This window comes from Protomyctophum bolini (genome assembly GCF_963924005.1).
Source record: "Protomyctophum bolini genome assembly, chromosome: 8".
Taxonomy (NCBI): domain Eukaryota; kingdom Metazoa; phylum Chordata; class Actinopteri; order Myctophiformes; family Myctophidae; genus Protomyctophum; species Protomyctophum bolini.
Genome location: NC_137869.1, coordinates 10,116,527 through 10,131,482, shown reverse-complemented (window position 1 = coordinate 10,131,482; position 14,956 = coordinate 10,116,527). Strand labels below are relative to the sequence as shown.

At 41.1% G+C, this 14,956-nt stretch overlaps 1 protein-coding gene across 5 annotated transcripts in view; it reads right to left on the bottom strand.

The window, feature by feature from the left end:
- Positions 1–4,160: 4,160 nt before the first annotated feature.
- csnk1g2b (casein kinase 1, gamma 2b) overlaps positions 4,161–14,956 on the bottom strand; it is a 54,139-nt gene continuing 43,343 nt past the window's right edge. For 2 of the 5 annotated variants that reach the window (XM_080770788.1, XM_080770787.1), the window contains exons 7-12: positions 12,507–12,591; positions 12,232–12,380; positions 11,946–12,026; positions 10,097–10,198; positions 9,300–9,406; positions 4,161–7,283 (exon numbers count right to left, since the gene is read on the bottom strand). In XM_080770788.1, coding sequence (XP_080626914.1) covers positions 7,229–7,283; positions 9,300–9,406; positions 10,097–10,198; positions 11,946–12,026; positions 12,232–12,380; positions 12,507–12,591 — 579 coding nt within the window. In that variant the 3' untranslated portion in view covers positions 4,161–7,228. The remainder of the gene's footprint in view (positions 7,284–9,299; positions 9,407–10,096; positions 10,199–11,945; positions 12,027–12,231; positions 12,381–12,506; positions 12,592–14,956) is intronic. The other 3 variants (XM_080770789.1, XM_080770790.1, XM_080770791.1) reach the window with 3 other exon arrangements.

Sequence of the window (14,956 nt, the reverse complement as noted above, 5' to 3'; positions counted from 1 at the left end):
GCCTCGCTCAGATGTTGTGGAGCAGCTCCTGGTCACCTTAGCCCCCTCCCGGACAAAGGTAGTTGTCCGTTGTTGGTTGGATGCTGGTGGTGGTAGAGAGTTGGTGGCAGCTCGTTTGTCCTCCAGGGTGGATGCAAGGACCTTTAGGATGTATAAAGACATTTTTAGAATCTGATCTCAGGTCAGAATGGGTTAAGTGCCATGGACACCTCGACGGGGCTCGGATGTGGGGGCGATGTCGAAGATGACCAACACTGAATATTGGAAAGTGATGCAAGAAAAAAAAAAAGGTTTATATGAGAATGTGTGGTGTGTGTTTGAACAATAGAACAAAAGGGAATGTTTTCTTTGATTTTTTTTTCTGTCTGAAAACGTATACAGGTCAGACCAGTGCAACTCCCCAACAAGGGCATTTAATAACCTGGCTGAGATATAGACAGGGAACATGAACTGGCAGAGGATGTCTAAAAGGATGTCTAAATCAACATCTTGTGCGATGTTAAATCCACAGTAATGATACTGCGGATGTCGTGACATTGCGTATAGACTAGACTAGACTAGAGAGCCAAAGAGCCGAGCGATAAAACGCTCTTCATCCCAGTTTGTAGCTGCTTGCAGAAAAACAAACTGCATGCTGGCGTAATTCTTTCTGCCTGACACAATAACAACCCAGTCTGTTGGGGTCACTTGTGATATTTTTCTGGTTAACATGAGGTGTTATTTGCAAATTAAAATTGCAACACCTCTTGCTCTGAGTCTTTCAGGATATGAATAGCGAACACACACTCTTTTTAGTCCAGCGGACTTCCCATGACAGCAGACGTGTGCCTTTTATAGTCCAGTCCAGTGTATAGACTTTATTGACTTTAGTTTAGATTATATTGGCCCTTTGATATGCAGCATCTCATCTGGGAGGGGGGGATCATATACAAGGACGTTGTACTTATTATACTGTATAGTTAAGTAAAAGTAGGAAAATTAATGCATGAAAAGATTGTTGTTGAAACAATTTGTTTCCACAACAATTCATTCAACAAACTGTTAACCCATTCTGACCTGAGATCAGATTAAAAAAATGTCTTCTATGTCAGTCGCTCTTCGATTTTTCAAAAATAGCAGACCTATACAAGCTCGGCTATGAGCTTGTAGATCTGCTATTTTTCAATAGCTAAAGCATAACATAATGCTAACAGCAAAATGGGTTCCCGCCCAGAATGGGTAAAAAAAACCTAGGTCAAACTAAACTGAACATGGCCTCAGGCGGACATGTCAGGTGCCAGGGCGGCCGTGGTGGCTCAGGATGGTAACCGTAAGGTCGCCAGTTCGAACCCTGTGGGCTCCCCTTAGAGTTAGTGTCGAAGTGTTCTTGAGCAAGACTCTGATCCCCTAATTGCTCCTGATGTGCAGGTTGGTGCCTTGCATGGTTTCTGTTGCCATCGGTGTATGAATGCGTGTGTGAATGGGTGAATTAAGCAATATTACACTCGAGGGTGTGGGTTAACGTGATTATTGCCACGACAGGGAGTGGCAATAATCACGTTAAACCACACCCTCGAGTGTAATATTGTAATTCTACCACAGTTATCGCTGAAAGAATATATATTTTTAATGACAGATGTAGTCACTACGACCACAAATGTCCCAAGAAACTAGCTAGCCTAGCCACCGAGTTTGCTAGCGCTCTGGGTAAACAGAGCAGCTGAATTCTTTGTTTTGATTAGGTGTTGAACGGTGCTGGTTTAACCCACGGCTAGAAGGCTGTTTCAAACAATCAGATTGCTTCCTCGAAACGACCTGTGGTAGAATGTACAGTAATGCACAATCTATACCCCCAAATGGTAACTCTGTCATTTCTCTACCCTTTCGGACACGAGGCAGCTCGCCGGGACCCGGGCCGGCACACTGGGTGCGTTGCTGTGGGTCTGCGGGAACCCACACACGGAGTTGCACCACTCACTTCACACGGGTGTCATTATAGTCATTATACTCTCTTTGGGTGATTGTAATCCGTGGAGAGTATGTCTCTGATGTCTTAATTGGTATAGTAGGCAGACGGTTAGGAAGTGTAGCTCAGTCTCAGTCTGGTGGTTGTGTTAGTCCCAGAACACACTCACTCTCTCTCTCTCTCTCTCTCTCTTTCTCATTCAGAAGCAAAATAGTAACAAGTAAAGTACCCTTCAAAAAAAAAGTTTAATAATCAGCCACTAGATGGTGGCATGGCTGCATCCTTTACAGATAAACATTGAATTACACATTTAAAAGATGTAGGCCTATCTAAGAAAAAACAAACAATCATTGAACAATCAAAGAATTTAGCTTTAAACTTGCACAGAGATTGTGAGAGAGTTGTGTGGAAAGTGAAACATAATTTTCCTCTGGTAGTCTACTGCAATTTCCAGTGTAACTCTCAGAATGTTCAAATGCAAGTTTCTGTAAATATACTCCTTCTCTGAAACTAAACTTGACGACTCTGTAGAAGACTCTTGAGATAGAGATTGAAGGATACACAGTCATCAGGAATGATAGGGATCGCAATGGGGAAAGGATTGAGTCTGTACTGTATAAAAAGACTATATATAAAAGACTAAAATGTGTGTGAAGTGAATAGAAATACTTGTATTGATCTGAGGGGAAATTGTATACCCCAGTTGATCTCATCAGTAAAAGGCAATACGCAATATAGATACATTCAAATTAATGTAATCAAGCGTTAGACCTACATTGCACAACACGTCAATCAACACCCATAGATAGTAATGGCCACACGCATGAATGACCTATGCTGCTCAGTAGTGCATTCTGGCATATAGGGAACTATGTGGTTCAGTCTCACTGAACGTGCTTCTTCTGTTGACTATAGTTCATCATGGAGAGGACGGGATGATAGCATGATAGCATGACACTTGGACAGTCTCCTTATCTCTGGCACTAAGGACAGGGAGTTGAGCTTCACTCCCACAACTCACTAGGCCTATATCAGTTTGTTGAGGCTGTTGGTCTCCACAGGAAGGTACCGATCAGCACAGACTCATAAGCTAAATCCGGTAAAACACTGTTGTAAGGAGATGTATACAGCAGCTGCATGTCTCTCAGTACAGTGACATTCTGTGATTATTTGCCATAATCATATTAAACAAATGATCATTTTCAGCCAAATACTACAAGACTGAGCGTTTGGGGGTGTGTAAGCTAGGTCAGGAGCTAACAGGGGGTGCACGGGCAAAAATGTTTGGGGACCACTGGTCTATGGCTCGATTGGGCCGAGAGGTATTAGACTTTTGAGGCCATCAGGCTGAGGCTGTGAGCCACTTCTACACACACAATCTTACCTATTCTGGGGATAAATGGCCCATTAGAAAATTGAGAAAATAGTTGAAAAGAATCAAGAAAGTTATTCAGCAGAGACCTCATGTTATGACTATATGTGTTATGACCCAAAAGGGCAGTGGCTCTGTGGTTGGCTTGTGACCTCACCTGAAGTTCCACCTTAGCATCGTCACTGGACACCAGCTCTGGGATGAGGCAGAGGTGGTAGATCTGAGTGGCTGCCCAGCCAGACTGGACGATGATGATGAAGGGGGGAAGTGGGTCAGCTGAGCCCACTGCAGGGTGTTGGCAACTTGGCATCAGAGGCCAAACACGGGCTAAAGACCAAGGGGAAAGAAACGAGCACGCAAACCATTCCTGGAAAGAGTGCCACAACATAAGCTGCTGGAATGATCTTCTCCTTTTCGCTACAGTGAAACTATGGATGCAAACAAGAGCTGAGATGTGTATTAGTAAGATTTACGTTCTGGGCAAAGTTGTCAAAAGGCAGCAATCAAGAGCTCAGGTGAGGGAGCACTGACAAGTAAGCTGTGGAATACTTACCCAATAAATGCCAGGATTTTCTCTTGCCATATCCTAAGAATCTGTATGTTCCGTCAGATTCGTATCCAACAAGGGGTGTGCAGATTCCATCCGCTATTTGCCCAATAAGCAGCAACACACCTATTATGTGCCCTCGAATCCTAGCACGGCATGGTAATATACTAACAAAAAAGTGAACCACAAAGAGGCGCAAAGGTCGTTTAAAAGGTGCCCCACCGCATAACATACACGCTTGTAGATCGGCAAAGGTTGGCTGGTAGACATAGATAGCTCCATCCATGATTGATTAATTTCCCGTGATAAAAGTTCCTTTATTCACAGTTAAAGTTCTGTACTTTTCATATTTACAAATACATGATGCAAATGGTTACACTAACAAACGTTATGCAAACACAGTTCAACCTTGGTCTGAGCATCTCCAAATAAACGCTTTCCCAAAAATCTTGTGAAACCATAAAACAAACCTAATGCAAGATTATGCCAAACTGGGTCCCACGCTGGTCAGCTGAACAGGTTTAGCACCCAGAGTCAGCCTAATACCCTAAAGACAGGATGCCAGATTTCCCTCTGAACCATCAATGGACCATTGGTTCCATTTTTGCGCTGCAGTGTCTTCTCTTCAGGATATCCTGAGATGAATTCTCCCCCGCAAGGGTGTATTATAGAATGCATGTCATCATACACTTGCGCAATGTTGATAACTCAAAGTAGTCAAAAATAACCAAATAACAAAGCTGTGGTCATGAAAACTCGTGAGCATCAAAGCCGTTTGTAGGGGTGCGTTCCCTTTTCACATGAGTGAGTCAAACATGGTACACACTCCACTTCTTGAAACCCAGTTCTTGCTTATACAAGTCAAGTTTCATTTCCCTTCACACTAGACAATTTAATATCAATTTAAATGGTTTCTAGACAATTGGAAAATGAGAGCCAACCCTCAAGTTGACCAATTAGTTTCTGTCACGGTACACCCATAAAATAATATGCAACATAATTTTCATATTACTAAAACGTTAAACAATTTTGTTCCTCATACAGTTAGGTTAACTCTTAGTGGCTTCAGCAGTGTTTAAGTGGAATACTTAATTTTTCAGCTTGATCTCAAACACCCTGGAGTTGACCATTTAACTAGTCTCCAGTTTAGAAAACATTTTAATAAATCATACCTGTTTTTTCCAGAAATCAAAATTATGGAAAAGAGAAATAGTTTTTGTGGGAACATAACCCAGAATAAAGAGTTCATATGACAGATGTATACATTCTGGCTTCGAATGATTACTCATTTCCAATGACTCAAAACTTGCTGTCATGATGAAAACAGTCTGGTGTAATAATTCAACCTAAATATTTTAGATTATTTACAATGCAAATCACAGATATTAGGAAGCTCTGTTGGGACAGTGACAAATTCAAGGCCATAAAATTACTATCTCCAATATAGAAACTTAAGCAGAGTTCTGAAATGGCTAACTGTACATAACGTAGATGACAGAGCACCAAGTTGTGGGACATACATTTCATTAGGCCGGGGGGAAAAAAAGATAAAAAAATAGAAGAAAATGACACATTAGTATTGAGATGCCTAGAAACTACTGTTACCAGCAGCAGTGGTTAAAAAAACGAAAAGAAAAAAAAAACTAAAGATGATTTTTCATTCCAGTACTAATGATTTGGTGGATTCTTCATTTTAAGGCCCAGCTAACAGCAGTCCCTTCATTTCAGAGACAACAGACCCTGTAAACAATGAGACTACCTCACAAAGCTGCTTGTCCAACTGTGGCCTTCCGATAAATAAATCAAACAAACAGAAGAAAAGACAAGAAAAAAAGTACAAACAGGTTTGAGTTGCTGTCATCATAGTCTCCTAGGTTCCCCTGAGGGTCCTAATCTTTCAACAGTAGTTTACAGTAGGCTCAGGACACAACAATCCCCCCACTGTATGGATGCTTTGATTGTCATAGCAGAGAATGAAGAGAGATGTGAACTCAAGATGTATGAGGAAGGGACCTACACAGTACAATCCGGAGTGTTTAATTTACACTCCAGATTTGACTGTGCATGCACTTGTCCCATGACGCACATTAATTTACAATACATCCATAAATGCAAGCCCGCACACACGCACACAACACAGTTATACAGTGAGCAACATTTGGGACAGATCAGATAAAATCTCATCGCGGGACACTCACTTGAGCTTTGAACATTTTACTTGGAAAGGCACAAACTATGATTTCCTGGTAAATTATCTTGTATAAAGAAATAAAAATCAAATATAATTTTATGTAAATTGACATTTCACGGCCATAATTCAGATAGTCTTGTGAAGGACTCATCCTAGTTCAGTCTTTATTAAGATTTTTCCTTAATCATTAATTTCAAACCTAAAATTTCACTTAAGTTTTTTTCTTACTATTTTCCCCAAAAGTGCAATATAATAATAATAATAATATAACAGTAAGAGAGCTTAATATCCATTTCTCTCAATCTTCCACAGTACCTGAGGCCAGTGACTGTGCTACAACATCGACAGACAAAAAAAAAGCCAAAGTGAGAAGGGGGAAAAAATGTATTCCAGAACACTACAACAGAAAAAGGAAAAGTCTTGGTTTCAATCCAGGGATTTGACTTTGAAAAACTGAAGATCCATCTATGAAAAAAAGAAAAAAAAAACATAAATCCTGGAAAAGGAAAAAAAAAAGGGGAAAAAAAATATAGATGAAATGCTTCCTGTCATGTCTTGCAGTGACTGCAGTGATATCATTAGTTCAATCTTGATCCCACAAATAAAGAACTATTCTCTCACGCTCTCTCTCTCTCTCTCTTTCTCTCTCTCTAAAAAAAGAAAAGAAACGCAAAAAAGAAGCAGATTTCTTTCAACTCGACCCACACGACAGTTCCCTCAGACCAATGGCTGACTGTTGGAACAATACATGTTCTGTATGGAATCTAGAATACAACTGTTTCAAACAGTATTGTTATTTTTGTCTTTTTTCATATTCACGGTTCATTGTTACAGCTTTTTTCCTCCTTTTTTCATTTTCATTTTTTTTTACTTTTTTCTCGAGCCCCTTCTTATAATGCAGGTACATTTGTATTTCTTTGACAAAGGAATTAAGTGTCTGTTGTGAAGTCGGTAGGACCACAACATTCCTTTACCCGCCAGTAGCAGGGGAGCACTGAGAAAGAGAAGTGTGTGTGTGGAGGTCAGGGGGCAGAGAGTGAGCGATGGTGGGGGTGAGGGGGATATACCAATTGATGGGGATTTGGAAAGAAAGATGGTGATCTTGTGTAGTTGCTTCCATTTAAAACAGTGACCAGAATGTTTTCAAGTCCTCCCCGTAATCTTTTATGTCTTCTATTTGTGCCTCTGGAGGGCTTTCCTCTTTCTCCTCTTGAAGAAACAACAGCACCTGCAGGCAGAAGACAAGTGTGTTTGGCAGGACACAATTTTAGAGAACAGTTTAAGCGCCCTCTCAAAAAGTCACAGTACACACTGCCCCCTACTGGCTGAAATATTTATCTAGGCAGCACTGCTAGTGGCCACACCTAATCATGAATCATCATCATGATGCAGTAGTAGTAGTACCCGTTTGTCCTCAGGTGTCAATGGTTACACATTTACCAATACATCACGAGTGAAGTGTGGCCAGCAGTGCAACCTAGTTGAAAGCTTATTATACATAGCTTGGTTGAATGCTTGATTCTGATTGGCCAATGGCAGAATTCAGCGGTGTGTTATTTCTTGATAACAGACCCATGCCTAATCAAACCCTCGGAGCACCTGCTGTGCCCCGCTTGATTTACTGCCGTTTCCAACATGACAGTCATGTAAACACACACACACAATGTCATTTACAGCTAAACATTGCTCTCAAAAATGTTTTTGAAAACATTTGAGTGATAAATAGACAAAGCAGTACCCGAAAATGGATTCCATTTGATCAACTCACTTCCTTGTTTTCCGACAGTGCTGCAGCTGGGCAGACGCCGGCCAACGCGACACTTATGGAATACTTTCATTGCCGCAAGCAAGGAAATACTGTATCTCATTTTGTCAATTTATTAATTTAGGTATTAAGTAGCCATGTAATAAGCGGGATAATCTCTGCCTAGGTGGTGATCAGCCTTTGTCCCTATTGAGGTGTTATGGAAGCCCAGATTTGCTTTGATAACAGCCGTAAATGCATTTGTATTGTTGAGTCTCATGTCTCACACCTTCCTCTTGACAATACAACCTAGATTCTCTGTGGGGTTCAGGTCAGGCCAGTTCGCTGGTCAGTTAAGCACAGTAATACCATTGTCAGTACACCAGTTACTAGTAGTTTTGGCACTGTGGGCAGGTGCCAAATCGAGCTGGAAAGGAAAATTAGCATCTCCATGAGGCCTGTGCATACAGGCACAATGTACTCTAAAAAGATGTCCGTGTTGAAACCATTGTTAAGTTTTCACTGTCAGTGGATCAACACCAGCAGATAACATGGCCAAAATCACTGTGTTTTGTCAAGTCCAGAGTCTCAACACAACCAGCTATTATATTTTACAGCACTGTGTGCCTTCATACAAGGTTTATGTTGATGCTGATCTTCCTTTTCAGACAGCACTTGGCACCATCAAGATTAAAACAAAACAAATGAATATATGAAAGTTTCACTTTGTGAGTTATTTTACGGAAGAAAATCAGCCATACTGTTACAGTCTGATGCAAACACATTTTATTTCTACTAGTACCATCTTATAGCTAATTATTCAGTATTTAAGTCCGACGTCATTTTGTAGTGCTACGTTACGTCCGGGTCCAAGTGGCACCAGCTCCCATCCGCATCTCATTGTAAATAGAATATCTAAACGTGTGAATCTTTTTACAATGACGTTATTTTTCAGAAAGGAAGCCATTGAGGGTTAAAATGGGTCTTAATGCTTCCAACTCGAGTAGAATTATTAATGTTTTGTACAAGTGTCCATGACAAAAAAAATATATGATGTGGAGACAATAAAGACTATTATTATCATTATTATTGAAGGTGGCAACAGTCCATTTGCTCGGTAAAATATTTCGGTGGCATATTTAGAATGTGTGCAGGCTTGAGTATGTTGAATCTAGTTTGCATTAATGAGGATTTAGTTGACACAATAAAATAAAATGGCGACTTTCGTGGTTGTTTTCGTCTCAGATTTAGTCCGACGGAGTGTCACAGTATAACTATGGGGACACAAAAGCGACACAAAAGTAGGACCCGGAAGTATCTCAGGAGGGGGCGCTCACGTCACAGCTAAAATACTGAATAGGCCAACAATAGATGATGAGGACTCATTCTCCCATGGTATATTAATGTATTCTAAAAGCTGCAGCAACCTGGTTTAAACTGTTTTGACTATTTGATTAATAACCAACAGAAACCCTGTGTAAGTCAGAATATTAATCTTACTTGGTTTCATCTGCCACTTCGATCTCGGTGGGAGCAGTGATGGGAGCATTGGAGTGTCCAGCGGTGGGATCATCAGTGTTTAGCTCGCCATTTGTTGAGCTCATCACCTGCACGCACCAAAGAGCAGGAAACAAAATGTGTTTCACCTACACACATCACGTCATCGGCTGCGTTGGAGACCATTACAACATTCTTATGAAGTCATGATCGTATCGTAATTCCAGCCTTGCGAGTGGAGAAGCTTAGTATAACCCATTTCCTTTTTAGGGCATAGGATGCAATTCTACCAACAAACACTAGGTGGCATATTTATTCCACAAAATTATGTCATAAAGGCCTTAATAATGAATAAATGGCTATTTACCATGTGGTAAGTCATGAAAAGTTCCATCTACAGACTGGATTCCTCTTTAGCCAATTTAATATAGATATTCACAATGCTCACCGGCTATGCTCATCGAACTTGACAATGGCTATGCTGTATTGTATGTATTCCCCTCTTCATGAAGGTTTTGAATGACAGTAGCTGCTGGATGTCATGTCTGTGATTAGCCTAGAGCGAATTAGCCACACACATACATGAGCAAATGCAGACGGAACAGGCCGAGCAGACGCAGCCATTGAAAATGGTGTGCGAGCACACAGGTTGATAGACAACCTGGGTGGACAGGCAGTGTGGAGTCACAGGTTGATAGACAACCTGGGTGGACAGGCAGTGTGGAGTCAGTGTTGGGAGAGGAAGCAGAGACAGCCATGCAGCGTCATGCATTAAGCTAGCTGAGCAGCAGCAGCAGTACCTGAACAGAGCCCCCCAGCCGCTCAGCTGTGAGGTGCGACCCCAGAGTCTCCTTATTGGTCACGGGAGTGGGCTGAGACTCACTTCCTTTGGGCTCAGGCGACTGACGCAAAGAGCAAAAGGGGTGGAGGCAGGTGTTGGTGGTCGGGTGAGAATGGGAGGGGCGAGGGGGTTGAAGGAGTGGAGGGGTAGAGGGAAGTGAGGTGTTGGGGTGGTGGTGGTGATGAAGGAGGGGGAGGGAGGGTGAATAAAAAAAGTGGAAAGAAACAAAAACAAACAAAAGAAATTATAGAAGACATCTCCCAAGCAGAAGCAGGCTTGTTAAGACAAATCTATGTTAAAAGGGGACGGTGGGGAAGCAAAAACGCATGTAAAGCACAGATCAACACACTAATAAATCATGCAGGAATAAAAACAACGGCCTTGATCAGACAGATACCACCTACAGTAAGTACAGATGTACTTTTTTAAACAGTTAGCTATGGATATTATTTATCCACTATTTAGCAATTTACAAAGTGGTAGTTCTACTAGTTCTATTTCATTCAAGGGGAAAGCACAATAACAGCCCTTCAAGAATTCAAGTATCACTCAATATTTTCACTTAAAATTTCTAGGACCTAATTTGCCGTACAGAGAAAAATTGGGACCTTCCATTATCATATCAATGTGCTGCCCTTCAGGGAGCTCTCAATATACAGGTTTAATGTGTGTTTTTAGTTAAACAAACGCCATTGACAATGGACAGAGTTTAATGTTTGTTTAGTCGCGAACACAAACATTAAATGCTATTAACAATAAAGAGAATTTGTTTTGTCTGCGTTTGTTTTACCATTACATCACATAATCGTAGCAACATGAGTTAACTTTAATATATTAGCGCCCCTCTCTTCACACGGGTGTGATTTCTTTGAAGTTCCTTGTCTGTGTTGTGCAGCTAAAATAGCAGATCTACAAGCATGTGTTGTAATCTGCTGATTTCTGTATAACTCAGGATCACCATTTCAAACAATCGCTCATTGTGGAATACATATTTTGATGCTAAGGTGTGCATAAGCATAAGTGAGGGTTTAATATTGTTAATATGCCAATCACACTAGAGTGGAGAGTAATAAATGGGGGCTAGAGTCCACAACAATAAGTCAATCATAAAACCAAATGCTTTCTGTAACTTTACAGGAAACCATAAGTCAGACTGATCAACAATGAAAACCTGATTTGTACCACATGATTCAGCAATGTTCAAAAAGTATTTTAACCTGAGACCCGAGTGAATTATCATTTGTGTCCCAACTGATAACATGGCAAGATCAAGGCGTGGAGAGCATGCTAATAAAGGAATTATGGAAAGAAAATAAGGAAAAAGGTATAAAGCTCGTCACACACTAAGCAGCATAAAGCTTGTCATTATTGGTATGAACAATGCCCTGTGCATTTTCAACTCATGCATGTAATGACTAAAGCTTAGGGTGGTTGGGTGTGTGGCATACAATGCTAAAGCCAAAGAAAACGATGCTTCGTTTTACAAATTGAGCTGCAGTGCTTTCAGGATTAGGAACGGTTATTTTGGGTGAAATAAGCAGTTTTTCTTTCTAACAGAGCAAGGCTAGTAGGTGAAAGCATTTCATTATTTAAAAAAAAATGAATGTAGAGTGTAACTGGAGGAAATAGGAAGAGTAGGACGGGTAGAGGAATCGAACAGCGACCAATTATCTAGCAAGCTTCTGATAAGTTTGGGTCAATAGCAAACTGGGTAACATGACTGACTGACTTGACTAGGTACATGGTTCGTTATTCGCATGTGCATGGTTGGGTGTGGTGGTAGCAGTGGAAAGCAGTGGAAAGCTCACCTGGTTTTTGGTCTGCTGTTGTGCTTTGTCTCTGCTGGGCTGTACAGGCGTGTCACTGGGGATTGGACCTATTGGTGTGGGCTATGGAGGACATACGGGATGAACAGACAGAGAATGTGATAAGGATGAGAAAAACCCAATATAAAGTCAAATTCAGAACAAAACACCCACAAGGTGAGGATTGTTAAGATGCCAGGCTTTGCTAAAAGTATGCATTCCCATTATTCATGTCAGAAGCCTGAACAAAGTAGGAGAGGAGAGGGAGATGAGATGATGAATGACTCACAAGTGGCTTGCCGACCCAGTCATATTCATAATCAAAGACATAGCTGTTCCTGTCAAACAGATCAGTGAAGAGTTTCCTCAAGTAGTCGTAATCAGGCTTTTCGAAGAAGTCCAGCCTCCTCACATAACGCAGGTAGGTGGCCATCTCTTCTGCAGCAAAAGGCCACAAATTAGTATCATGTTTATAATATATAAATATCAGTTACAAGTAAAGTGACATTAAAATGGTGATGAAAAGGTGATATAACAAAAGACACAAAGCCTGTTTCTACTGACCGGGGAAGCTTTCACAAAGCACTTCAATTGGTGTGGCTCGTTTTGTGTCACCAATCTTCTGATACCTCTCCTTCAAAGTGTCCGCCTGAGAAGGGAGAGAAATTGTCAGTTGACAGAACAATGATGAAACTTCCTCCCACACCACCAAAATATGAGTATGGACAGTAAGGTCACAAAATAAAGCACAAGTTAGTTTATACAGGGACACGTGAGTCGCTTGCCAGTGCCAATCAGCTGTCAGTCAGCTGATTGTATCAATCAGCCTAGCTTCATATTAGTCATTCACATCTCAGCTGATCACGTCACACTTGGCCGCCCCTTTAAAATTCGGCTCACTGCTTCACAGTAGCTGCTAGGGGTGTGCATCTCTCCTTTACAAGACGATTCGATACGTATCGATATGCATGGGCTACGATGCGATTCAGAGACGATACATTTATACACAGAACGATTCGAATTCGATTCGATTCGGTGGAATTCGATGCGATTTCGATTTTGTGGAATTTGAGGCGATTCGATGCGATTCGATGCGATTCGATACGATACGGTGCGATCTGACACATTTAACCTCTTTTAGATTTGGGACTTAAAAAAAACATCTAATTAATTGGAGGATTTGTGATTAATTAATCTCAATTAATCACATTTTAATCGCATATCAATAGGCCTATTTGACCTGATCAGTGAGCTTTTTTTTCAAATGGATTTGGATACGAGTGAATCAATGAATGAATAGGCAATTAAAAAAGTAGTAATAATAATAGTGATAATATTATTATTTATATAATGCTTCTCTGAGTACTTAGACGCTTTTCAAGGGGAACATTGGAAAACTAATAAAAACAACTTTATAAGAGAAAAACTAAGACTATGGAATAAAATAAATGAAAGTGGAATGAGATAGCTGGGGAAAGACATTCTGGGTTTGAATTTATAGGTGGTGGCATATCTGAGATATGATATCTCTGAGCTTTGGGAAGTGCATTGTTTTCTTTTGACAGGTCTGCCTGCTGTGGACAGTGAAACCAGACGCAACGATACAGTCATACTGTCGATGCAAACAGACGTGTACAGTAGCTGCTCGGCCTGCTCCAAATGATATTCCCATTCGTCTTTGTGTCTGCCCGTGTAAACGCAGCATCGAGTGTGAGGGTTGGGGAACGAATGGACCATAGAGTTATTAAGGAGGACTCCTTCAGTTCTAACGATATGGACCAGAGTTAAACTAATGTTAGCTCCCATGCTAAAGTTGCTACCCTCGTCAGAAACAACACGACCATCCAGATCGGGTGGAAGCTGTTGATATCACGTTGCTTGTGCCCGTGGATGGGAAATGAAATGTAAAAGGCTATAGAAGCGTGGATGAAAGGCAAAGCACAGATGTGCAATAATGCTGTGTCGTGACTCGTATCTGCGTGTGTATTCCGTCTGACAACGAGTGGTTTATGCTGCTATAGTGCTCGTCTGTTGTTGCTGGCTGCTGATGCATAGAGCGTCATCATAAGCATGCGCCCGCCCTGCGCTGGAAGTAGCAGATCTACAAGCTATCTACCCGTCGCAATGCACAGCGCTTTGGGCTTGTACATCTGTGTTTTTCCCGCAGTTAGTTGAATTATATCGATTCGCAGCTTTAGGATCGAACCAACGTCCGATGCAGACGCTATTTTGACCGATCCAGACACACGTGCATCGATGTAGTCGCATCGTTAATGTTAAAATCGATTATCGATTCATATCGATATTTTTTGACACCACTAGTAGCTGCGCTTCCATTGCTTCTCGGACACTGCTGCTGCCAAACTTGCCTCCACCACCCCAGCCTCCACCTTTGATCAGAGTCTGGCATAGGCTCAAATACTTTCGAATTTACTTCTGCTGATTCAAACTAAATATCAATTAGGGATGTGCGATGAGACATTTTGGCCAATATCGATATCCGATATAATGAATTGCTGTTCATGGCCGATACATTACCGATATCTCATTCCGTATTAAAAATATATAATTTTGTCCATTCTGAAAAATACATGTAACAGGGTATCTCCTCTGCAGGCTTAGGCAAGTCAGATTTAACTTTAATTCCTTATATTTAATATTGTGAGATTGTAGATTTGTTCAAGCTGTTACTTTGGGCTTGTTTATGCTGCTTTGACAAAATTCAGAGAATATCTCCCAGTGTGGGAGAGTGCTGAGCCTTTAACGCCAAGTTTAACTGTATACCATTTGTTGCAATAAATGGTGAATCTACTTTGACCTGTCCAAAGTAAAGCCATGCCAAATGTACAGCAATTTGGGGCATTGCATAGCTGGTGGGGCAAATTAGTTGAATAGGTATAATATTATTTAAATCTCATACACAAGGTGCTTTGTCGTCAACTGTTATTTTCTCTTCTACAACTAGTTGTTGGCACCCCCCCTCAATGTGCATACTGTAGTGTAGTCCCCGTCAC